Consider the following 25,395-nt stretch of genomic DNA (forward strand, 5'->3'; position numbering starts at 1 on the left):
AGGAGATCAAGACCATCCTGGCTAACATGGTGAAACCCCGTCTCTACTAAAAAATACAAAAAACTAGCCGGGCGAGGTGGCGGGCGCCTGTAGTCCCAGCTACTCGGGAGGCTGAGGCAGGAGAATGGCGTAAACCCAGGAGGCGGAGCTTGCAGTGAGCTGAGATCCGGCCAGTGCACTCCAGCCTGGGCGGCAGAGCGAGACTCCGTCTCAAAAAAAAAAAAAAAAAAAAAAAAAAAAAAATTAAATGCCTAAATTCCTTATCTCTTTTTGTACATATTTTGTAGCTATTTTCTTTGTGTTTATCACAGAGGATTAGATTTAACATCTGAAAATTACAACACCAACTTGAATTTATACCAGCTTGACTTCAATAACATACAAAAGTTATGCTCCTTTACAGCTATTTACCCACCTTTTTTGGCTATTGATATCACAAAATTGCATCCTTATACATTGCATGTCCCAGGTTATAAACTAATAATTGTTTAAAATTTATTCATTTCTTAAATTATGTAGAAAACAAATTGTGGAGTTACAAACCAAAGTTATAATAATATTAGTTTTATCTAGTAATAGTTTTTAAGATATACACTAGTCTCTTAAATCACATAGAGAACTAAAAGGAGTTACAAACCACTGTTACAGTAACACTATCTTTTATAATTCACCATATATTTGCCTTTATTGAGATTGTAATTTTTTATATGGCTTTGAGTTATTGTCCAGTGTCCTTTCATTTCATCCTGCAAGTCTCCTTGGAATATTGCTTGCAGGGCGGGTCTACTGATAACAAACTCTCTCAGCTTTGGTTTATCTAAGAATGTCTTAATTTCTTCTTCACTTTTGAAGTGCAATTTTGTTGGATATATGATTCTTGTTTCACAGGTTTTTTTTTTTTCCTGTAGCACTTGGAATATATTTGTTCACTGCTTTCTGTTCTGCAAAGTTTCTGCTGATAATATTTGGAAACTCTGGTGTGTGATGAACTGCTTCTTTCTTGCTGCTTTCAAATGTAAGAGGAGGATTCTCCGTTTGCCCTTGTCTTTTAAAAATTTAGTTAAAGCCGGACGTGGTGGCTCAAGCCTGTAATCCCAGCACTTTGGGAGGCTGAGACGGGCAGATCATGAGGTCTGGAGATTGAGACCATCCTGGCTAACACAGTGAAATCCCATTCTCTACTAAAAATACAAAAAAACTATCCGGGCGAGGTGGCCGGCGCCTGTAGTCCCAACTACTCGGGAAGCTGAGGCAAGAGAATGATGTAAACCCAGGAGGTGGAGCTTGCAGTGAGCTGAGATCCGGCCACTGCACTCCAGCCTGGGCGACAGAGCAAGACTCTGTCCCAAAAACAAACAAACAAACAAACAAAAAATTTAGTTAAAATGTGTCTCTTTGAGTTAATTTTACTTGGAGTTCATTGAGCTTCTCAGATGTTTATATCCACGTCTTTCATCAAACTTGGGAAGTTTTCAGGTATTTGTTCTTCAGATATTTTCTCTGCCCCTTTATCTCTTTTTTTTTTCCTTCTTGGCACAATTTCCTCTCACAATTCATATCCTGATTCTCTTGGTGTGGTGTCCCACATGTCACTTAGGATTTTGTCACTTTTCTTCAATCTTTTTTTCTTTTTATTTCTTAGACTCAATAATTTCCATTGTCCTGTCTTCAAGTTCACTGATTCTTTAGTTTTCTTGCTCAAATCTGCCTTTGAATCTATCTAGTGAACTTTTTTTTTTTTTTTTTTTGTGAGACGGAGTCTCGCTCTGCCACCCCTGCTGGAGTGCAGTGGCCGGATCTCAGCTCACTGCAAGCTCCGCCTCCCGGGTTTACGCCATTCTCCTGCCTCAGCCTCCCAAGTAGCTGGGACTACAGGCGCCCGCTACCTCGCCCAGCTAGTTTTTTGTATTCTTTTAGTAGAGACGAGGTTTCACCGTGTTAGCCAGGATGGTCTCGATCTCTTGACCTCGTGATCCGCCCGTCTCGGCCTCCCAAAGTGCTGGGATTACAGGCTTGAGCCACCACGCCCGGCTATCTAGTGAACTTTTAAATTTCAGCTATTGTATTTTGAGCTTCAGAATTTCTTTTATATTTTAGGTTTTCTCTTTGACATTTTCATTTTTCATACATAGTTTTTTTTTTTTTTTTTTACTTTTTTATATCTTTAGTTCTTCAAGCATTTTTATGGCAATTGTTTTAAAGTCTGCCTAGTACATCTGCCATCAGGTCTTTTTTTAGAGACAGTTATTGTTGACTTACCTTTTTCCTTTGAATGGGCTGTAGTTTCTTGTTTCTTTATATGCCTTGCAATTTTTTGTTGAAAACTCAAAATTTTAATTTGACTCTGGAAATCAGATTGACTTTCCATAGGTTTGCTATTTTTTGTTTGTCTTTCTTTTAAATTTGTTGTAGGCTGTTTCTGTGCCAAGGATCAGCCTGAGGTGTAAACTTATGGTCTTGTCTGAGCCTTTCCCTGAGCATGTGTGGTGACTTTCTAATTTTCTCTGTATATTCAGTTACTTTTGAATATTCTTGTCTTTAATTTATGGCTCCCAAAAGTGGAAAAAGAGAAAAATGAAGGTGGAAAAAATGGCTGTTAGCATTTTAAATCCCCTGTAAGTCACTTTGGCCAGAGGGGGAGGAGCAGCAACAACGAGGAGGTGGCCAAGCAATGGTGCCTTCCTCCTTGTCTGCACCTCTGTGATGAGAAGCAGCAATCAGCAGTGAGATTACAGATTCCCAATATTTGGAGGACAACATCTGTATTGCCTCTTCTGGCTCCTGCCAGTGTGTGCAGGCTGCTCCAGGAACATGTGCACAGCTACTTGCCATAGGGCTGGAGGTGAGATAGGGGTAGCTCCTACTGTGATGAAAGCTGACATTGACTGCAAGATGTATCCAGACCTTCCCCTAGAAGTTGGAGGCCTTCATTAGGCTTCGGAGTTCAACGATCGGTTACATCAGACAGATCCTACTAGCACAATGTTTTCAGGTGGGAGACAGATTCCCGGTGTTTCCTACTCACCATCTTCCCAAAACTCATTCCTGCTTTACTTTAGTTTTACAGAAACTTTGTAAATTGAGTGGGGTTCATTTAATAGTTTACATTTTAATGATTTTAAAACTGTTGGACTTTTTGCTGTTTTTGACATTTTTGTGTTCATTCATTCATGCAGTTAATGCCAAGGTAGAATCTGGTTGTGGAGTGAGAACTTGTGCCCATGTGCAGGGAGAAGTGCTTGGTGCAGTAGCCAAAGCCTACCCAGATGCTCTGACTTCACCTCCTCACCATGGGGCACCACGGCCCCCTCGCCTTCTCTGCTCACTGTCTGCTCCTCTGTTTCCAGCTCTCTCACCTCTGTTCAAACAGGGCCCCACTGGAGAGGCCTCCTACAGCCCACTTTACAAGACAGTCTCTCCTCTGTGCCCTTCCCTCCCCAGCCCTGCACGCTACTTCTCTACCCAGCTGTCTCCCCCAGAGAACTCACTGTCAGCTGACAGGAGCTAGTCTGCCTGAGCTGCTGGCACACACTTCTCCCCGTCCTGGAGGCTGGAAGTCCAAGACCCAGGTGTGGGCAGGGCTGGCTCCCCCAAGGCTGAGGAGGGTCTGCTCCTGGCCTCGCCCCTGTTGCCACTGGCCTGAGAGGACCTCGGCTTGTTGGGCTTTTCTCCCGCGTCTTCAGGCCACCCTGCGCTGTGTGTGTTTGTCTCTGAGTCTGAACCCGCCTTTCATATGGACACCAGTGATATTGGCTTAGGGTTCACCCTATTGACCCCAGTGTAACTAAATCTGTGATAGCCCTATTCCAAATCAGTTCACATTTGGGTTTTAGGATTTCAACATATGAATTTTTAGGTGACATAATTCAACCCATCGTAGTACGGTCGGTTTCTACAGCATCTCTAGGACGTGAACCCCTTGAGAGCAGGGCTGGTCTTGCTGTTCATTGCTGCATTAGGAAGCAGCTCCTGGCGCCCTGCTGGCATCCTGTGTGCTCACTGGATGAGGAATGCAGGCGTTTCGGTCTGCTGGGGTGAAAGCCTTTGTGGTACAACATGCTTTTACATAACAGTGTAACCTAATACTCCGTTAAAGTGGTACTAACAGGATTTCACAGGCAACTCATGACTTTCAACCTGAATGCTGGCCTTCAGGATGAGTCATCAAGCTGCAAACCACCCTGGTGACGGCTCGGGCCTCTTGACAGAACAGGTTCCCAGCCAGGTGGCCTTGTGGGGAGTCTGCGGCCACAGTGGCTTCCGCGAGTGCCCCTGCCCGCTGCCCTGAGTTGCTGCCAGTGGGCTGGCTGCCTGGTTTCCACGCTCACCCTTCCACTGGGTGGTTAAATCGCCCCTCATTGGGGCCTGGTTCACATCAGAGCCCATTAAAAACAGGTGCTTTCTCCATGGGTCTGCCCCGTCCGCAGTCAGAGTCCCAGCATCCGCCACACCTGCCCGTCCCTTCTCCCTTCTCCCCTTTATTGTATTTTTACTGAAGGCCGAGAGGAGCCAGTCTCCGCACGGTGAGCCACTTGCGCTTCCCACAGCCCCGTCCGCACTGCACTATTTGTCTGGTTGCTGAAAACTCAGGTGACCCCTCGTGCCTGAGGAGGCAGCTGACCCCGGGCCAGGAGAGCAGGGTGTGTGTGGGGACCAGGGAGCAGGGCTGTGGGGCCACAGGGCTTTAGTTCTCCAGGACTGCTGGCTCTGTGGTGACTGCTCCCCATTCCTGCTGTTGTCTGCAGCCCCCTGCGCCCCGAGGAAGGAAGGCAGCTAGTGGAGGACGTCGCCCGCCTCCTGCAGATGCCCAGCAGCGTGTTCGCCGACGTGGAGTAAGTCCGGGGCCCTGGGTTCCTGTTTGGCTCCTGTTGCTTGGACACAGAGACTGGATGGGAGGGAAGGAGCTGCGAGCCCGTGGCTCTTGTTAATTACATGAGGGAACCTGTTTAGAGAAGTGAAAAGGTGATTTCAGCAGCTTTGTTAAGGTATTTAGAGGCAGTGGAAACCAGTGTTTAAGGGGAAGGATGAAAATCTCCTGAAGGACATTGTCGCTGCAGCCAACTGTCAAACCTGTGGTGCTGGAACCACCCAGGGCTCTAGAACATTCTGCACATGCCCTGTGCCAATGTGTGGGAGCCTCTGGATGGCCCACTCCAGAGAATGCTGCGGCTACATTCATGAGCACCTGCTGTGGACACGGCCCTGTCCCTGGCTGTCAGGAAAACGTGCTGCCCTGCGGAGACCTGGCTTTGGATCCCGAGCCTCTGCAGCTCCCGCAGCAGGCATGGCCCTGGTCTCAGGGTGACCTGGTTTAGAGAGTTGTGGGCACGAGGCATGCAGGGCTGGCATGTGAGTACACACAGGGGCAGCCTCTTTCCTGTCGCACGACAAGTGCCTGAGGAGGAACCCTGCGTGCGTATGTGAATCTTGGAGAAGAGATGGCTGAGTGCAGAAGCTGCAGGAGCTCCCACAGGGCACAGCCGGGTGTGGAGAGAAGGTCAGAGAGAAGAGGGAGGGTAGAGTGACATCCACGGAGGACCTGAGACAAGAGGCCCGCCCAGGCTGTGTGCCCACCTGCCTGTAGATCGAGGGGCACCTGCCTACACGTGTTGTTCACTCACTGACTCTTCACAAAGGGATGACGTCATTCACTCACTAACTCATCACACAGGGATGACGTCATTCACTCACTGGCTCCTTCACACAGGGATGACGTCATTCACTCACTGTCTCTTTCACACAGGGTGATGTCATCACTCTTCACACAAGGGTGACGTCATTAACTCATTGACTCGTCAGACGGGGTGATGTCATTCACTCACTGGCTCTTTCACACAGGGGTGACGTTCACTCACTGAGTCCTTCACACAGAGGTGACATCATTTACTCACTGGGTCCTTCACACAGGGGTGACGTCATTCACTCACTGACTCTTCACACAGGGGTGATGTCATTTTCTCACTGACTCTTCACAGTGGGAGATGTCATTCACTCACTGACTCTTCACACAGGATGATGTCATTCACTTACTGAGTCCTTCACATGGGGGACTTACTGACTCTTCACACGGGTTATGTCATTCATTCACTGTCTCTTTCACACAGGGTGATGTCATTCATTCACTCTTCACACAAGGGTGATGTCATTCACTCACTAGGCCCTTCACACAAGGGTTGGCATCATTCATTCACTGATTCCACATGGGGATGACATCAATCACTCACTGGCTTCCTCACACATGGGTGATGTCATTCACACACTGACTCCTTCACACAGTGGTGACGTCATTCACTAACTGACTCTTCACACAGGGGTGACATCACTCACTGGCTCCTTCACACAGGAGTGACATCATTCATTCACTGACTCTTCACACAGGGATGACGTCATTCACTCACTGACTCTTCACACAGGGTGACGTCATTTACTCACTAACTCCTTCACACAGGGGTGACATCATTCACTCACTGGCTCCCTCATACAGGGGTGACCTCATTCCCTCACTGACTCCTTCGCACAGAATGACCTCATTCACTCACTGGCTCCTTCACACATAGGTGATGTCATTCACTCGCTGACTCTTTACACAGGAGTGACCTTGTTCACTCACTGGCCCCTTCATACAGGGGTGACCTTGTTCACTCAGTGGTTCCTCACAGCAGATGCTCACTGGGCACCTGCGGCAACCCAGCCTCACACCAGGAGCTGGGCATTACCTTTGAGACACATGGGCCCTGCCTCAAATCTGCCATTTATCAGGAAAGACAGAAGAGTGTATGGATCATTCGCATGGAGGGCACGAGGGGACATGCATGAGAGGCACTCCAGCCAGCCTGGCACCAGAAGCTTCTAGAAGTAGAAATCTGAACGGCACATGGAGGTGTCCCAGAGCGACATGCGACATGCAACTCCGGACTGCTCACTGCTGCCCACACCATTCCCAGGGCACAGACACAGGCAATGAGCATGTTCAAGGAAATGTCTATGGACAGGAAAGGCGTGGAGGGGACACGGGGGCCCCATACCTGCTGGGGGTTTCCTTGAAATAGGGGGGTCTGGTGGGCAGGCCAGATAGGACTGCTCAGCAGGGACAGAGAGGCCATTTAGGGACCCGGTATGTACAGTGAGAGGACCCTATAGGGTGAACACAGGGAGATAGTCTGACTAGAGCTGAGAGAGAGCAGCCCTGAGGCCACCTGGGGAAGGTGAGGGAGGGAGCAAGTGCCAGGCAGGTGTGGTCGCAATGAGAGCACAGAGATCCTGGTGTGGGGGGTTGCTGTTCATGGGGCTATAGTGGGCAGGTGGGCTGCAGAGATCCAGGTGAGAGGTGCATGGGGCTTTAATTGGCAGGTTTGTGCAGACATCCAGGTGAGCAAAGGGGCACGTACTTGGGGCTACAGTGGGCAGGTGGTTTGCTATTTGGGGCTACGGTGGGCGGGTGGTTTGCAGAGATCCAGGGGAGAGTGGGACCAGGCGCAGGGTGAATGCAGTGGAAGGGGCCGTGCTAAGATGCAGGTGTTTAGGGGGCAGGGGTATGGGCCTGCAGTAGGCAGCAGAGGTGCAGAGATCCAGGTGAGAGGGGGGCAGGTACACCAGACTGCAGTGGGCAGGGGATGTGCAGGGATCCATGTGTGAGAGGAGGCAGATGCACCAGGCTGCAGTGGGCTGGGGACTTTCCCAGATCCAAGTGAGAGAGAGGGCAGTTGCATGGGCCTGCTGTGGGCAGGGATCCATGTGTGAGAGGGGGGCAGGTGCAGGGCAGATGCAGATATCCACATGAGAGGGGACATGTTCATGGGCTGCTGTGGGCAGGGGACACGAGGAGATACAGGTGAGGGAAGAGAGCAGGTACAGCGTTGAGTGCAGTGGGTGACCACTGAGTGACTTCTGCCTGGGAGACAGGATTTGAAGAATTGTAGAAAGGCAGCTTCAGGGATGAGGGTAGATCTGAGTGCAAAGTGTGTGTTGACCTGCACAGTGTGACGCCTGCCCGTGGAAACCCAGGCAGGCGGGGCCTCAGGCTGAAGTCCTGGTGGCCCCTGGGCAGTCAGGCGTTTTCCCTGTGGCTCACCATGGGGAGGGCCTCTGGTTCCCAGAGTGGCCTGGGATGTTGGGGCCCCTGGAGTTCTGGAGGTGGCAGGTAGGCAGGGGCTGCAGCTGTTTCCCACCGGGTAGGAAATACTTCAGTGTTTTAACTTCTGGTGTGACTGAGGGTACTGGAAATGGATGGGGTGGCTTTCAGCACACCAGGGACTTAGGAAGGGACAGTGTTTGAGGGAGCTTCCTAATGGGTTTGATTGACAGACAGGTTTGTTTCAGGTACCTGGATGACTTCTATGGGGTGCTGTCCAGGTGACTTAGGGGACAGATCTCGGTAGGTGTAGATGCCATAACCTTAAGGTACAGTGGACAGCAAGGTCCCGGTTTCTGATGGGATCAGGAGATGGAGGTAAGGGAAGAGAAGGGGGGCAGTAGCAATGTGGGGCATGTGGCCCCTTAGGTGTATGTGAGAACAGAGACAAGCGTGTGTGTTGGCACCACCTTGGTTTATTGTGAGGTAGCGCCCAGTCAGTGTTTTGGGTTCCTAGGGAAGAAATATTAACTCCCGGGAAACCACACAGGACAGATTTCACAGATGTTGAAAATAGAAGAAGCTCCCAAGACCCGAAAGAACTGAGATGCTTCCAGGATCTTAAAATGTTCCTCTTTATGCTGAAGGAGAATTAGATAATCTGGTTTTATGGGATCCCAGGGAAGCGACTTTTCCTCTCTGGGCCATAGTTTTATATTTTGAAAATTAGAGGGGTTCGCCTACTTGATCTTTAGTGATTACTCAAGAATTAATCTTCTGTGAACCTGTGACCTGGGACACTAGTGAAAATCATGTAACAGGCACTCTATCACCTTTGGGGAGCGGGGCACAGGTAGTGTGGCAGGGTTATATCCCCAAGGGCAGACCCCACAGCAGGTGTCTGTGTGGAGAGGCTCATTTCATCACCCCAGGGCATAGGTAGTGTGGCAGGGTTATATCCCAAGGGCAGACCCCAGAGCAGGTGTCTGTGTGGAGAGGCTCATTTCATCAGCCCCTGGAGACATCCTCTTTATCAGTGTTTTCGGGATTCCCACAGTGGCACACTTTTGAGTAGTGATAAACAGTGACTCAGAAAAGGTGGAAATGGCTTCTTCCAGATGACACACAGAGGTGTGTGTGTGGAGGCAGGGAGGGAGCTAAGAAAGAAGCTGGAGTCAAGGATGGAGGTGATGGTGGAGCTTTGGAGGAAACTAGGCTGGAGCTGGGAGGGAGCAGAGATGGAGATTGGGATAGAACTCGATAGAGAGGGGGATGAGCTGGGATGAAGCTCAGAAAGGAGCTGGAGATGCCACTTGGAAGGCGTAAGGATAAAAATGAGATAGAGCAGAAATGGAGCTGGGGGAAGCTAGATGGAGCTGAGGATAGGCCTGGATGGGGCTGGGATGGACTGGGATGGAGCTAAGATAGATCAGGGAAGGAACTGGAAATGGAGGTGGGATGAAGCTCAGAAAGAAGCTGAGATGAATATGAGGACAGAGCAGGATGGAGCTAGAATGGAGCAGTGATGAACTAGGATAGAGCTGGATGGAATTGGAATGGAGATGGAAGGAGCTGGGAATAAAACAGAAGAGAGATGGGGATGGAGGTCAGTGGAGCTGGATGGAGGAGGGGATGGAACTGGTTGGAGCTGGGATGGAGCTGGATGCAGCTGGGGATAGAGTACTGTGGAGATGGGATGCAGCTGGATGCAGCTGGGGATAGAGTACTGTGGAGATGGGATGGAGCTGGATGCAGCTGCAGATAGAGCTGGAGCTGGATAGAGCTGGATGGAGCTGCAGTGGAGCTGGATGGGGCTGCATGAAGTAAGATGGCGCTAGGATGGAAACTGATGGAGGTAGGGATAGAGCAGGGCATGCATCTGGATGGATCTGGATGGAGACGGATAGAGCTGGGATGGATCTGTGGATGGAGATGAGATGGATGGAGCTGGATGGAGCTCCATGGTCTGGGATAGAGTTTATGAATCTGGATGAAAGCCTATGGAGCTTGGTTCAGCTTGGGATGGAGCTGGGATGGAGTAGGAATGGAGCTGGATGGAGGTTCATGGAGCTGGGGATGAAGCCTTGGGTGTACCTGGGGTAGAACTGGGATGGAATTTGATGTAGCTGAGTGGAGGTGGGATGGAGCTGGGATGAGAGTGAAGCTAGGATGAGTTTGATGGAGCTTAGTGGAGTTGAGATAAAGCTGAGAGTGGAGCTGGGATGGAGTTGGATGAAGCCAAGTGGAGTTGGGAAGGAGCTGAGGATGGAGCTAGGATGGTTTGATGCAGCTCAGTGGAGTTGGGATGGAGTTATCATGGAGCTGAGGGTGGAACTGAGGATGGAGCTGTGGTTGGTGCTGGATGGAGCTGGGATGGATTTTGGGATGGAACTGGGATGGATTTTGGGATGGAGCTGGCATGGATTTGGGGATGGAGCTGGGATGGATTTGGGGATGGAGCTGGCATGGATTTTGGGATGCAGCTGGCATGGATTTTGGGATGGAGCTGGGATGGATTTGGAGATGGAGCTGGCATGGATTTGGGGATGGAACTGGCATGGATTTGGGGATGGAGCTGGCATGGATTTGGGGATGGAGCTGGCATGGATTTGGGGATGGAGCTGGGATGGATTTTGGGATGGAGCTGGCATGGATTTGGGGATGGAGCTGGCATGGATTTGGGGATGGAGCTGGGATGGATTTTGGGATGCAGCTGGGATGGATTTGGGGATGGAGCTGGGATGGATTTGGGGATGGAGCTGGGATGGATTTGGGGATGGAGCTGGGATGGATTTGGGGATGGAGCTGGGATGGATTTGGGGATGGAGCTGGGATGGATTTGGGGATGGAGCTGGGATGGATTTTGAGATGGAGCTGGGATGGATTTTGAGATGGAGCTGGGATGGTTGTGATCATGGGTGGTTGCTGGCTCTTCCTCAAGCTCTCCTGCACTGCTGACAAGGCCTCCATCCGTTCTGTTCTCTCTCTCTCTTCTCCCTTCTGTTCTCCGCTCTCTGTCCCTGTCTAGGTGAGCCCTGTAGTCTTCATCTTCTCTTTCAGTTTGTGAGGGGCCCTGCTGCTGATCTTGGTGTCTTACTATTTCCTTATCTATGTTTTTTTATCCATCCGCAAATCCCTGATTTTCACAGCAGTAGCTTTGCTCTTCAGTCGTGTTGATCCTGATGTGTCTTCCAGGGCCTTTCTCGGGAGTCTCTGAGCCTGAGATTCACCTGACCTCCACTGTCTTCCGAGGAGGGCATAGTGAGGAAGCACAGAAAAGAAATCTCAGGGAGAGATGCCCTGATGCCCCATTGCCTTAAATCTGTCTCTAGGCTGGGCACAGTGGCTCACGCCTGTAATCCCAGCACTTTGGGAGGCTGAGGCGGGTGGATCACGAGTTCAGGAGTTCAGGACCAGCCTGGCCAAGATGGTGAAATCCCAGCTCTACTAAAAATACAAAAATTAGCCAGGTGTGGTGGCGGGTGCCTGTAATCCCAGCTACTTGGGAGGTTGAGGCAGAGAATTGCTTGAACCTGGGAGGCAGAGCTTGCAGTGAGCTGAGATCACACCACTGCACTCTAGCCTGGGCGACAGAGCAAGATTCCATCTTAAAAAAAAAAAAAAATCTGTCTCTAAGAACCAGAAGGAAATGTGTCCAGGCTGTTAACCATTATGGGCTGAGTGGGACGATCTAACTGCATGGGCGTTACAAAGAGTAGTGTGCTGTGACCTCCGACACCGTTGATGTCCATCACATCAAGTGGGGGCGTGCAATGACCTGGCACAGAGCAGAACATGTAAGAAGGGGAATGCTCATCCCTGTCCCTGAGCTGTTTGAAACCTGGGTCATGAGACAAACAAGTTGGACAGTGCTAGAGAAGGTTCTAGAACTGCCAATGACCTCAGACATTCTGAGTACATCTCAGGCTAGGGAAGTGAGGCTGGAGAGAAGGGGAATCTCCCGGGGCCCAGAGAGTGGGTCCTGCCTCAGACATCACCACTCCCTGGGCACAGCAATGTTAGTCCAGAAAGTGCAGTTTTCCTGATGGTCATTGAGTCTCACCTGTGTGCAGAGCTTTTCACGTTCTTTTCCCTACTGCTGTTATTTTAAGGCTTTTTACCTCTTACTTTGAACTGGAAGGAACCACCTGCCATCAAGTGTCCTGAATGGTTCAAACTGCATTCCTTTCCACGAAGGATTCCATCCCAGGCCTGTATCTTTGGCACTATCCCTCCCTATGGCCCCCAGGAAGGCACCTGGTTTTAGGACTCAGTAACTCACCCTGGGCCCAGGCCACACGCACAGGAAGGATGAGGCCAAAGGTGGTGAGTGGGAGCCTCACACTGACTGCAGCTGATGACCACAGGCCCTTTGTTCTAGGTGCTCACACCTGCTTGTGCTATCAGACAGGGACAGGTGCATGTCTGGACACCCAGGCCTTACTGGGTCCTGCTGATGGCTTATTTCACAAGGAGGGGTTCCCCATGCACTGATGCCCCAGCTCCTGTCCCGTCAGGCTCCCGGTCTAGGACTCAGCTCTGATGCCACCGAGGAGCATGAGGTGCCGTCCTGGGGGCGTGTCCTCCCAGGTCTGCAGTGCCTTCCCTGCACCGTGGCCCCCAGCACATTAGCCATGTGATTTCTTTCTCCCCAGACCATCAGCTCCTCAGGGCCTGTCTGTGTCCTGAACAATGCAATGAGTCCTTGAACAACAAAGGCCTCATCCCTCCAACACCCGCAAAGCTGCGTGCCCGTCCCACACCCACTCCTGCCTCTCTCCATATATCAAATACATGGGGCACACTCTGTGGTTCTGCAGCCCTGGGAAACTCACCTGTTGCTGCCAAGGCCCCCAATACTGATGAACGCGTGGATGCGTGGAGGTGTGGATGCCTCCTTAGTTAAAAGTGAGATTGTCATCGGGGACATCTGGGGGTCATGGAGAAGCAGCAGCCTGGGTACTGTGAGAGGCACCTCCGCGAGCAGCAGGGTGGCCTGGAGCCATGGGAGGGAGGAGGCTATTGCACCAACACATAACTGAGATAATCGGGCAGAGGGCAGGCGTCACAAGAGGTGGCTTTGGAATAAAACGTCCTCGGGCCAGCTCGGGACGCGTGCATTGAGTTGACTGTATTTTCCTCTGGCAAAGCCCTTCTGTGGTGGCTGTCCACACACAGCAGGCTGTGGCTCGGCCACACAGGCGCTCAGTGTTTTCTGAAGGTTCCCTCCCGGCCACCCTGCTGCCGATGGCTGCCACGCACGGTAGCATGGCTCCAGGGTGAAGGCGTGGGCTAGGGGCTGCCTGGCATCTAGGCTCAGTGCCTGCCACATGGGTCCAGTTTGTGATCTGGGGCTTGGGAGAGGAACCACTTCATCCTCAGGATAGGAGAGGGGCCACAGGGTCAGCTACAAGCTCTATAGCTGCTCACTGGGAGCAGATACTGGGACCTCAGGACCCACTGTGGTGTAGTGACGGACAGAGATGGGCCTGCCTCTGCTCACTGCTTTGGCCATCTCTGCCCTCCCCCAGTAACATCCCCTGGGATAGAGTGGGCCAGAATGAAGCATGGAGGAGCAGTTGGCCACGTGGCCAACAACTGGATGGTCAGGGTGGCCAGGGGCTTTGCTGTCCACACTGATTGGAGCAGACCTGAGGCCGACGGGTGCACTGTTGTGCTGGGAACACATGAGTGAGATTTTCTTAAACACAAGGTGGGACTTCTTTTAAAGTCTCCATAGCTTTCGTGGTGAGCTGGGTTTTAAACTTTTTTGGTGCAATGGAAGATGTGAGCTCTTTATATACAATGGGATTGTTTGGGCTAGAAGACTGGAAGAAGGAATGAATTTACTCTGCTGATTGTTTCTTTTGCTGTGCAGAAACTTTTTAGTTTAATTAAGTCCCAGCTATTTCTATTTGTTTTTGTCACATTTGCTATTGGGTTCTTGGTCATGAAGTCTTTGCCTAAGCCAATGTCTAAAAGAGTTTTTCCAACGTTGTTTTCTAGAAATTTTATGGTTTCAGGTCTTAGATTTAAGTCCTTGATCCATCTTGAGTTGATCTTTGGATAAGGGAAGAGATGAGGATCCAGTTTTATTTTCCTACATGTGGCTGCAAATTATCCCAATTATCCCAGCACCATTTTTGAATAGTGTGTCCTTTCCCCACTTTACGTTTTTGTTTGCTTTGTTGAAGATCAGTTGGCTGTTAAGTATTTGAGTTTATTTCTGGATTCTCTATTCTGTTCCATTGGTCTATGTGCCTATTTTTATACCAGTACCATGCTGTTTTGGTGATTATGGCCTTATAGAATAGTTTGAAGTCAGGTAATGTGATGCCTCCAGATTATTCTTTTTGCTTTTTCTATGCAGGCTCTTTTTTGGTTCCATAAGAATTTTAGGATTGTCTTTTTCTGGTTCTGTGAAGAATGATGGTGGCATTTTGATGGTGATTGGATTGAATTTGTAGATTGCTTTTGGCAGTATGGTCATTTTCACAATATTGATTCTACCCATCCATGAGCATGGGATGTGTTTCCATTTGTTTGCATCATCTGTGATTTCTTTCAGCAGTAAACAGAGAACCCAAAGAGTGAGAAAAAATCTTCATGATGTATATATCCAACATAGTCTGGATGTATATATCCAGACTAATATCCAGACTCTACAAAGAACTCATTAGCAAGATTAACAAACAATCCCATCAAACAATGGGCTAAAGACATGAATAGAAAATTCTCAAAAGAAGATATACAAATGGCCAACAAACACATGGAAAAATGCTCAACATCACTAATGATCAGGGAAATTCAAATCAAAACCACAATGTGATACCACCTTACTCCTGCAAGAATGGATATAATCAAAAAATCAAGAAACAGTAGATGCTGGTGTGGATGTGGTGAACAGGGAACACTTCCACACTGCTGGTGGGAATGTAAACTAGTACAGCCGCTATGGAAAACAGTGTGGAGATTCCTTAAAGAACTAAAAGTAGAACTACCATTTGATCCAGCAGTCCCACTTCTGGGTGTCTCCCTGGAGGACAAGAAGTCATTATATGAGAAAAATACTTGCACACATGTTTATAGCAGCACAATTCACAATTGCAAAAATATGGAAACAACCCAAATGCCCATCAACCTGGATGGAACTGGGGACAATTATTCTAAATGAAGTAACTCGGGAATGGAAAACCAAACATCGCATGTTCTCACTCATAAGTGGGAGCTAAGCTGTGAGGATGCTAAGGCTTAAGAATGACACAGTGGACTTTGGGGCTTGGGGAAATGGGTGGCAGGAGGGTGAGGGATAGAAGACCACACATTGGATTCAGTGCACACTGCTTGGGTGATGGTTGCACCAGAATCTCACACATCACCACCAGATAACTTACTCATGTAACCAAACACTGCCTGTTCCCCAAAACCTATGGAAGATATAAAATAAAATAAGGAATGAGTTTATTTCATGAACACAATGATCCTTATGAGGGAGGAGTGGGGAAAGGAAGTGAAGCATGACCACTGATGGGAGCGGGGGAAAGAAGGGGATGTCCGGGGAGGAAGGCGAGGCAGCCTGGGATATGGGGGGAGGAAGGGGAGGCAGGAGGGATGTGGGGGAGGAAGGGGAGGCAGCCGGGATGCAGGGGAGGCAGGGAAGGCAGGAGGGATGTGGGCAAGGAAGGGGAGGCAGCTGGGGATGTGGGGGGAGGAAGGGGAGGCAGGAGGGATGTGGGGGGAGGAAGGGGAAGCAGTTGGGGATGTTGAGGGGGGAAGGGGAGGCAGGAGGGATGTTGGGGGAGGAAGGGGAGGCAGCTGGGGATGTGAGGGGGGAAGGGGAGGCAAGAGGGATGTGGGGGAGGAAGGGGAGGCAGCCGAGGATGTCGGGGGATGGGGGAAGGGGAGGTAGCTGGAGATGTGGAACCCAGGGATGAAGCCAGAGAAGAAGCAGGTCTTCAAGGCTGAGAAGCCCGGTTCCCCTCGAGGACCCAGGAACCCCGCACTGTCACCTTTTACCATCTTCTCTCTTCTCCGGCCCTCCCCCCAGCCCCGCTCTCCTCCCCCACTGCTTCCTTACTTTCTCTTTCTCCCCAGCTCCTTGTTGGTCACGCTTTGCTTCACCTCTCCCACTCCTCTCCCGTAAGGAGCCTCGTGTGTTCACGAAATAAACGTCCTTCTTCCAGTCATGGAGCCCAAGCACACCATTCACCTTTGCAGTCTCAGCAAAATGGTGGGGTTGGCAGATGCCAGGCCAGGGCGGGCAGAGAAGGTGCTGCCTCGGGGAGCCTCTGGCTTCACAGAGCAGGTGGGCCTCGCCTGGCCCACCCCTTGCGCCCGGCCCACTCCTTGCGCCTGGCCCTCCCAGCCACCGCCTTCACTGTCGGAGGATGGATTCTGAGCACACAGGGCTTCTCCGCTCTCCGGGAGCAGGCTGGGCTTTGCCAGATGCAGTTCTCGGTAAATATCATTCTCTAGGCATCTCCCGCCTCAGGACACGGCGGCCCCCTCTTTCCTACAGTCAAACCCGAGTCCCGCTGCCCGTCCCTGAGAGCCTTTGAGAATCTGGACCTCTCCGCCTCTTCCCCAGGGAGCCTCCCTGGTGGCCTCACCTGCGGGATCCCCCTGCCCACATATCAGAGCTGAAGTCTGATCCTTGCTTCTCCAAGGTCCCCAGTCCTGGCCAGGCGGAGGCTGCCCCACACCTGGGTCTTGCGTTCTGGTGCCTGTGTGCCTGTGTGCTCAGGTGCAGTGGAGCGCACAAGCCTTACCTCAGTGTCCTGTGCCTCACCCGGCCCAGCAGCCCCGGGCACACACTTGGCAAATGCACCAGCTTGAGGGATGGAGGGGGGTGTGGACTGTGCCTCGTTGGTGTCTCAGGAAGGGGAGCAGCTCTGACGGGCGCTGACACAGGCGGTGCTGCTGTCAGAGCATGTTCTCAGAGCTGCTCAGCGTTCCAGGAAAGGGAAAGAGACGGACAGGATGCGCGAGCTGCCACTCTCAGACTCCCCTGCGGTTTTGTGGAAATGCTAGTTACGCTGAATATGTTTTGTTAGTGGTTATGTAGCTGTCAAATAAATCCCATTATTTCTTATGACATCATTAGAGACCATTAAAACTGCATTAGCATGTGATGTAATTATGCCAGCAGACCCGCAGTGACTGCAGCCGGGTTTTACCACGCGATCGTGGCTGTCTGCGGCGGCGGTGATTGATGCCAGGCCGCCTTCCGCAGAATCTCGGTGAGGTGGGCAGCGCTCCCGGGAAAAAGAATGCCAAAGACACATTCCCAGGAGCCCCTGAGTCCACAGTGAGACGGGCTCTGTGTCAGTTCTTTCCCAGACGGCTTCGACTGAGCCCCGACATCAGCCACGTGCGGTCCTGAATCTGCCTGGACGTTCGGGGCACGCAGCCCAATTCTGTGATCAATCTTCATGTGCTCTCCTGGTGCGAGAAGCGTTTACTTTCTCATCTGCGTGATTTACTGGATTGATGAATACGGTGTCGTTACCGAAGAGGCAGCAGTGGGAATTCTCAACCCTGATGCTTCTGGTTGGGGTCTTCTCTGTGCACAGGGCACGGGAGATGCCTGGCCTGCTCCATCCTGCAGCGACCCCAGTGCTGCCCCGGCCCCTCCAGATCCTTCTCCATGCTTGCCCCTCTCCCCCCGCCAGTGGGAGGGGTCTCTGGGATTTGCAGGGAAACTTCTGGAAAGTATGTTTCAGTTTCCAGGGGCAGAATTGTGATTGTTTTTGCTGTTAGTCTTGTCCCCGTGCATAAGAGATTTACCAAGACGTTGTAGGCAGCAAGAATCCTGTGAGGGGTGAGAACGGTCCTTCATTCCCTGGGTTTTCCCGGTAGCCTCGATGACTGTGAAGCCCTGGATAATTTTGTCTACACATCAGGGCAGCGCAGATTAACAACTGCAGCGACAGTGCTGTGGGTTAGTAATACCACCCAAAGCCAAGAGCCCCCAGCAGTGAGAAACTCCCAGGAGTCCCAGGGGAGGGTCTGGGTAAATGGCATTTGCATCTCGATGTGGCGTATCCACCACCTGCAGACTCCGGCCCTCACTGGCAATGTTGCCACCTGTTCCACCTGTGTCTGGATTTGCCAAGTGAGGAAGAAGGGGAATGGGGCCTCATGTTATGGAATTCCTTCCCAAACGGAGCCCAGGCTTCCTCTTCAGTACCGTGTCTGAATACTGCAAGCAATGGCAAAGGTGCAAGCTAGTGGCTCCAGACAGCGACATGAGGTTTTCCTGGAAATAAGGAATGTCAAGGAAATGTCACAGTACCTCAAAACTCCTCCATCCCATCTTTCAGATGAGACAACAAGGGAAGACCACTGTGGATTTGCAAATACTCTGAGTGAAAGATGGCATTGCTCAGGTTAAATGAACCCCATGATTTGATTGAAGATATTTGTGTTTAAAATATTGATGGAGCCTTGTTTCCTAGTGTGAAAATGATGTGACCACTTAGGAGGACAGCAGGTTCCTTATTTTCCTGAGCCTCAGTTTCCCCACAAGGATGCAGGTGGCCTGGGCATGTGGCTGGGACCCGGCTCTTAGAGGCTCCACACATAGTTCATACTTTGCTGGTATCATCTTGAGACTCTTACAATTTTTCAACAAAGGACCCCACAAATGATGTCTATGATCGTCAGGCCATGACAGGGTTGGAGAGACTCTAGGAAAAACTAGAATAGTGCCTGCTGTGGAGGTTTGCAATACGTGTTAGCTGGACAACTGCACTATTCCATTGTTGTTAGGAAAAAAACACTCTAATTTCTACTGTTAGTGGAATCAGATTGGCAAGAAGAACCCATTCTTTTCTCTAGACTTTTCAATGCACTTCAAGTGTGAAGCATTGGGTAAATGCTGGATTTGGGTACTGGATATCAGGTAATGAGGAGTTTCCCAGGCAGCTCTGAGCTTTCTTGTAGTGACACCCATTCGACTTGAATCTTCATCACCTGGCCGGGTGCAGTGGCTCATGCCTGTAATCCCAGTACTTTGGGGGCTGAAGTGGGAGGATCACTGGAGGCCAGGAGTTTGAGACCAGCCAGGGCAACAGAGTGAGACCTCGTCTCTGCAAAACCAGAACCAGAAAGTATACACTCCTACACTCCTTGAAGGCAGGGCCTCGATCTGTATTGCTCAATTATGTGTCATCAGTGACTAGAACAGTGTCTGGCCCATAACAGGGGCTTATTTGTTGAATGAGTGAAGGAATGATTCCGTGAAAGAATGGACAGGCTCTGGATTCAAAGGCACATGGGTTTGACTCCATTTTTCTCAACTTGCCGTGAGACCCTGGGCAGATTTCCGGCCTCAGCATGCTCCTCCGTGGAGTAGAGACGATGTCTACGTCAGAGTTGTGAGAATTAAATGCTCTGTGTGTGCAGATACTTAGCACCAAATAAAGGGTAGCTTTCCAGATACATTATTAAAATAATAAAATGTCTAAGCCAAGAAATATGTAAACACAGGAACAAGCTAGATTGATATTGAAATGACACCAAACACTGTGATAAAATATGCATTTTACTGATGACCTACGCCGCCAATACTAGATACCCCTGCTTGGCATTGTTCTTATTTTTCTCACCACGACCAAACAAAAATCACTTCACTCTGCTGAATGTGTCTCTCCAGTCAGAGAAGCTGTGGATGAGCTGATTGCAGGAGGCTTCGGGGCAGATGGGTGAGGCAGGTTATTCTGGACTCACCTCCTGCAGGAAAGACTGAGACCTGCAACCCAGGGCAGGGAGGAATATAAACCCGCCCCAGTTACAGGACCCAGCGGCTCCTCCCACCACGGATGCTGGCCCATGAGCGTGCATTACATTTCATTTGGGATTGCAAGCTGGAGTTGTGTGAAGGCTGGCAGTTGCCTTTGGGAGTTAGCAGCCTGAGTGTCCAGAGAAACAAAAGTAAAACAAGAAACAAAACCAGAGTGAGCCACGGTGCCCAGAAGACCCTGAGGGATCGTGGGGACTGTGCAGTGGAGCCCCCAGGAGCACTCTCAGGGGGAGGGGTTCTCACCTTTGCTGTCTGTTCTACAGCAAGCACCAAAGGCTGTGGCCAAGCTGCTGAGGCTTCAGGAAAAAGCCTTGGTCCTAACTCTTGGATGAATGCTTCTATTTCTAAATGTTAGTCACTAATAATTCAGTCATTTGTTTGTGTAGCTCATTAATCCTTAAGCATCATGAGAGCGAAGCTGCAATAGAAAGCACAGATGGGGGCCGAGCACAGTGGCTCACGCCTGTAATCCCAGCAGTTTGGGAGGCCGAGGTGGGCAGACCACAAGCTGAGGAGTTCAAGACCAGCCTGACCAACATAGTGAAACCCCGTCTCTACTAAAAATACAAAAAAAAAAAAAAATAGCTGGGCATGGTGCCAGGTGCCTGTAATCCCAGCTACTCAGGAGGCTGAGGCAGGAGAATTGCTTGAACCCGGGAGTCAGAGGTTGCAGTGAGCTGAGATCACGCCATTGCACTGCGGCCTGGGTGATGGTACGAGATTCCATCTCAAAAACAAAAACAAAACAAAACAAAAAACACAGATGGGGCGGCTCTGGTCCTTCAGGAATGGTGAGACCCAGCCCACCCCTGTGCTGGGGGAACAAGGGTCTTCTCTTGCTACCAGTCATACCACCCAGCAGGTGTTAACAGGCTGCAGTAGAATTTCAAACGAGGCAAATGTGTCTAAAGTTCAAAGGCAAAGCATACATGTTGAACAATCTGTTTCCTTTCAAATGCTCCATGAGAAAACTATGGGGCAAGGCATTCCCTGGCACAGAAAGGATTTCCCAAATCCCATGTAATGGCAAAGCAATTGCAAACAAGAGACAATCTGCACAGTAATGCAGTTGCTCAATGCTTTAAGAAAATAAAGCATCATCAATAATTATGTTTTCATTAAGGCTTGCATGATGTTAAATTATCTTGCAGTACCTTTATGTGTCTTTGTCTCCTCATACATTCAAAAAGGAATTGGGTCTCTGTTCTTCCTCCTTTGAAAGCTCTCAGGCTAGATGTTTTGGGAAGTTAGTGCCTCATGTATGGGAGGCAGGAATATACAGTTGTGCAGGAAATGTGATAAATGAAAAGTGTGTGTTAGGGAAGTAGGCATGCATTGTGCTATCCACGTGGAATTCCGGAGTTTTATGGTCCCGGCGTCTCCTCTGTAAGAAGACATAGATGGAATGAGGCATGCAAAGAAAATTCTGTAGCAGCCAGACATGAGCTCATTTTTTATTGGTTTTCTGTTGGCAGCTTGGATTAGCCCAGCACCAAGCTGTGGGCTTCCCTAGAGTGAGAGACACCAGTGAACAAGGAACAAGACTGGAGGAGGCAAGTTATCATCAGGAGTAATTTGGGGAGCAAAAGCAGAAACGGTGTGGGGGTCGGTCCGGCGAGAGAGCAGGACAGGGCAGTGGTGCAGGCCTGCGTGGGAGTCTACAGTGTGGGGGTCGGTCCAGCAAGAGAGCGGGAAAGGACCGTGGTGCAGGCCTGCTTGGGGGTCTACGGTGTGGGGGTCGGTCCCGTGACAGTCAGGACAGGGCCGTGGTGCAGGCCTGCGGGGGGGTCTGTCACTTATCCTCGTGCCTCGCAGAAGGCTCTCAGCCAAGAATGCCGAGTTGTGATTGCAGTGGTGGCGTTGATATTAAAACTGGACTGTTTGGAGCTAGTACCTAAAACTCCACTTATTCATCTATGAAATAGAGCATTGCCAAACGAATTGGCTTAAGTCTAAATTTTGCAGTTGTTAGTCAGCACCACAGCAACGTGCTATCTCGGTTTGCACCCGCTCAAGGCCAGACACAGGGCCGGGTTCTTGGCAGTTCCCCTGTGCCTCTGCCTCAAGGCTGAGGGGCCGGCTTTAGGGAGCCCCTAAAACATGTACTGTGTGTAGCGAATTCTCCCAGGTTTTACCTGGCCTCAAATTATGTTCAGCCAGATATAGTAAGTCTCTTAAATCATGATTTTGTTTGATAATTTTGAAATCTTTATTAGCACTATATTTCTCTGAACATACTACTGAGTAAAAAAATGGAATGAGCAATTCACTAAATGTATAGTCCACAAGATGAGAAGAGTTTAATGCAAAATGATTCTTAAGCTATAGACAGTATTTTGAGAAAGTCTCTAATTATGTTTGAATTAATATAAGCAATAAATACATACATATCTCCACCAAACTACCCACCCATCAATTTTTCATCCATCCATCTGTCTACCTCCTCATGCATCCATCCAGCCATCCACCCATGCATCTATCCACTTATCCAGCTCTCCACCCACCCATCCATCCATCCACCCACCTACCCAACCACCCATCCACCCACTCATCTGTCCACCCATTCATCTACCCATCCATCCACCCAATCCTCCCTCCCACCCACTCACCAACTCATACATATATATATATATAATATATATATATATATATTATATATATATATATATATGGTGGATATATACATATATGGTGGATATATATACATATATGGTGGATATATACATATATATATGTATTCACCCATCTACTCATCCATCCACCCACTCACCCAGCCATCTCTCTACCCATCCATCACTTATCCCTCACCCACCCACCCACTCACCCAACCAACCATCTCTCTACCCATCCATCTATCACTTATCCCTCACCCACCCATCTCTCTACCCAATCATCTATCACCTGTCCCTCACCCATGCACCCACCCACCCATCTCTCTACTCATCCATCTGTCAGCTACCCCCCACCCACCCACTCAACGATCTCTACCCATCCATCTATCACCTATCCCTCACCCACTCACCTACCCATCTTTCTACCCATCCATCTATCACCTATCCCTCACCCACCCACCCAACCGTCTCTCTACCCGTCCGTCTATCACCTATCTCTCACCCACCCAACCATCTCTCTACCCATCCATCTGTCACCTATCCTTCACCCACCCACCCAACCATCTCTCTACCCATCTGTCTGTCACCTATCCCTCACCCATCCATCCACCTAGCCATCTCTCTACCCATCCATCTATCACCTATTCTTCACCTACCCACCCACCCAAACAACCATCTCTCTACTCATCCATCTGTCACCTATCCGCCACCCACCCACCCACTCACCCATCTCTCTACCCGTCCATCTATCACCTATCCCTCACCCACCCAACCATCTCTCTACTCATCCGTCACCTATCCCTCACCCTTTCACCCACCCAGCCATCCCTCTACCCATCCATACACCTATTCTTCACCCACCCACCCAACCATCTCTCTACTCATCCATCTATCACCTATCCCCCACCCACCCACTCACCCATCTCTCTACCCAACCATCACCTATCCCTCACCCACCCACCCACCCAACCATCTCTCTACCCGTCCATCTATCACCTATCCCTCACCCACCCACCCACCCATCTCTCTACCCGTCCATCTATCACCTATCCCTCACCCACCCACCCACCCATCTCTCTACCCATCTGTCTATCACCTATCCCTCACCCACCCATCTATTCATGTTACAGGCTTCACCCCAAATCCAGGTGTCAAATAGACAAAGCACAGGTCAGTCTGTCAAGCCAACAGAGAGCATGCTAGTAAAATTAACAAACAAAAACAGTCTACAGAAGTTTTCTTTTTTTCATTTCTAAACAACTTTCAAGAAAATTCACCAGTGGAAAAGAGAAGCATTTACTTTTATGGTGGTCATAAAGCATCAATATTAAATGGTTAACTTTAAAACTATATTTCTTGCCATATGTGCCTTGGCTGTCTTCTTTTTATCCACAAAAAGTCAAAGGACTCTAGTAACTGAGGCTTTTCTTTATTTAAACTGACTACAAACTTCTTCACTGCTGCTATTTGGAAAACTCTAGTCAAATGTGTTACATTTATTGTACCCCTTATAGGTTGACTTGATACAAATAAGCCTGTGTTATGTCTAAGTCATTACTAGAGAGAAATAACAACTCCCAGAGTAATGCAACCAAACGGAAGCCTCAGTTCTTACGGAAAACCATTTCCGAAACATGGAAGCTTTTGTCAGAGATTTGTTCATCTTCTGCATTCTCAACTGGATGGCTGGTCTAAGAACAGATGGAGCTCAGTGTTTTCTGTGGTTAGAGTGTCATGTCCTGAAAACTAATATTCAGAAAATCACCTTGAGATGCATGATTGCTAAGACGACAAATATCAGTACATCAGTATATTGATGTTCTAAAGGCAGATAATTATATTTAATTATATATAAATAATTAAATTTAAATTATTTCACTCATAAAAGTAGGGGAAAAAGAGATTTCCAAATAGTCCTTAGTTAAGAAAAGGCCTTTTAGGCAGAACTCTTATAAATAGTCTGGTTGGTGGAGGGCTCATATGTTTGCCTCGTAAGTCTTGAGTGATAGGAGTATCCTAGAACACAAGCAATAAAATCAGTGTTAAAATGCTGGATGCCGCTTCTCTTCTTTGTTGGCATGTTTTATGACCGTAACAAGAAATGAGCAATTATCAGTATGTAGTAAACTATCAGATAGAACCACTGAGTGATAACTCAGGAATAAATGGAATGATATTTAAGATAGAGGTAACTATAGCTGAAATTACAGTGACGAAATGATCTCTTATCTATGTACAACATATATGGTTTGCTTATTTTGGTTAAAGGTAGTTTTAAGTCAGTGAATTCTGTAGAATCTCAGGGATATATTTTTTCATGTTATTTCCAGCCTAATTGGGAGATGACTCCTAGTGGCAATAAATAGCTTTTGTTTCTCCTAATATATTCTTCATAGGACCCATGTGAACACATTGTTCGAGTATCACACCTCTGAGGGCTCTAGGCTGCAGATGTGTGTGAAGACTCCCTGTTTCATCAGGGGAAGAAGGGTTTGCATCTGAGTGGGCAGCATTCCTTTTTGGCATTTCTTCCACCATAAATAGGAGTCACCTTTCACAATATGTGAATTTGAATGTCAAAAGGTGGATGGTTCTCCCAGGAACAATGACTCAGAAATTCCATATGCTCTTAGATCAGATGCTCCTTACCATAGGTGTGCCTGGCACAGCCGTCGGGATGACACTCTCAAGATCTGCCCTGAAGTGGCCATTTACAGATTCCTCATGAGATCTGCACTCCACTGTCCAGAGTCTGGAAAGAGACAATCTCCTCCCTTGTCTCAACCGCGTCCTTCCAGAAGGAAAGCAACCAGGCTCCCCCAGAAAGCAGTACAGTGTACGGGGACTGCGTGAACCCACACAAAGCGCAGTCAATTTAGAGAGTAGATTTTATGGAAGAATTCAGAGGA

At 49.3% G+C, this 25,395-nt stretch overlaps 1 protein-coding gene across 2 annotated transcripts in view; it reads left to right on the forward strand.

Annotated features, from left to right (window-relative positions):
* PTPRN2 (protein tyrosine phosphatase receptor type N2) overlaps positions 1-25,395 on the forward strand; it is a 981,520-nt gene that overhangs the window by 444,858 nt on the left and 511,267 nt on the right. For both annotated transcript variants that reach the window (XM_033192278.1, XM_033192279.1), the window contains one exon: positions 4,746-4,832. In XM_033192278.1, the coding sequence (XP_033048169.1) occupies positions 4,746-4,832 (87 nt within the window). The remainder of the gene's footprint in view (positions 1-4,745; positions 4,833-25,395) is intronic.

This window comes from Trachypithecus francoisi, unplaced genomic scaffold (assembly GCF_009764315.1).
Source record: "Trachypithecus francoisi isolate TF-2019V2 unplaced genomic scaffold, Tfra_2.0 Lachesis_group4, whole genome shotgun sequence".
NCBI lineage: Eukaryota > Metazoa > Chordata > Mammalia > Primates > Cercopithecidae > Trachypithecus > Trachypithecus francoisi.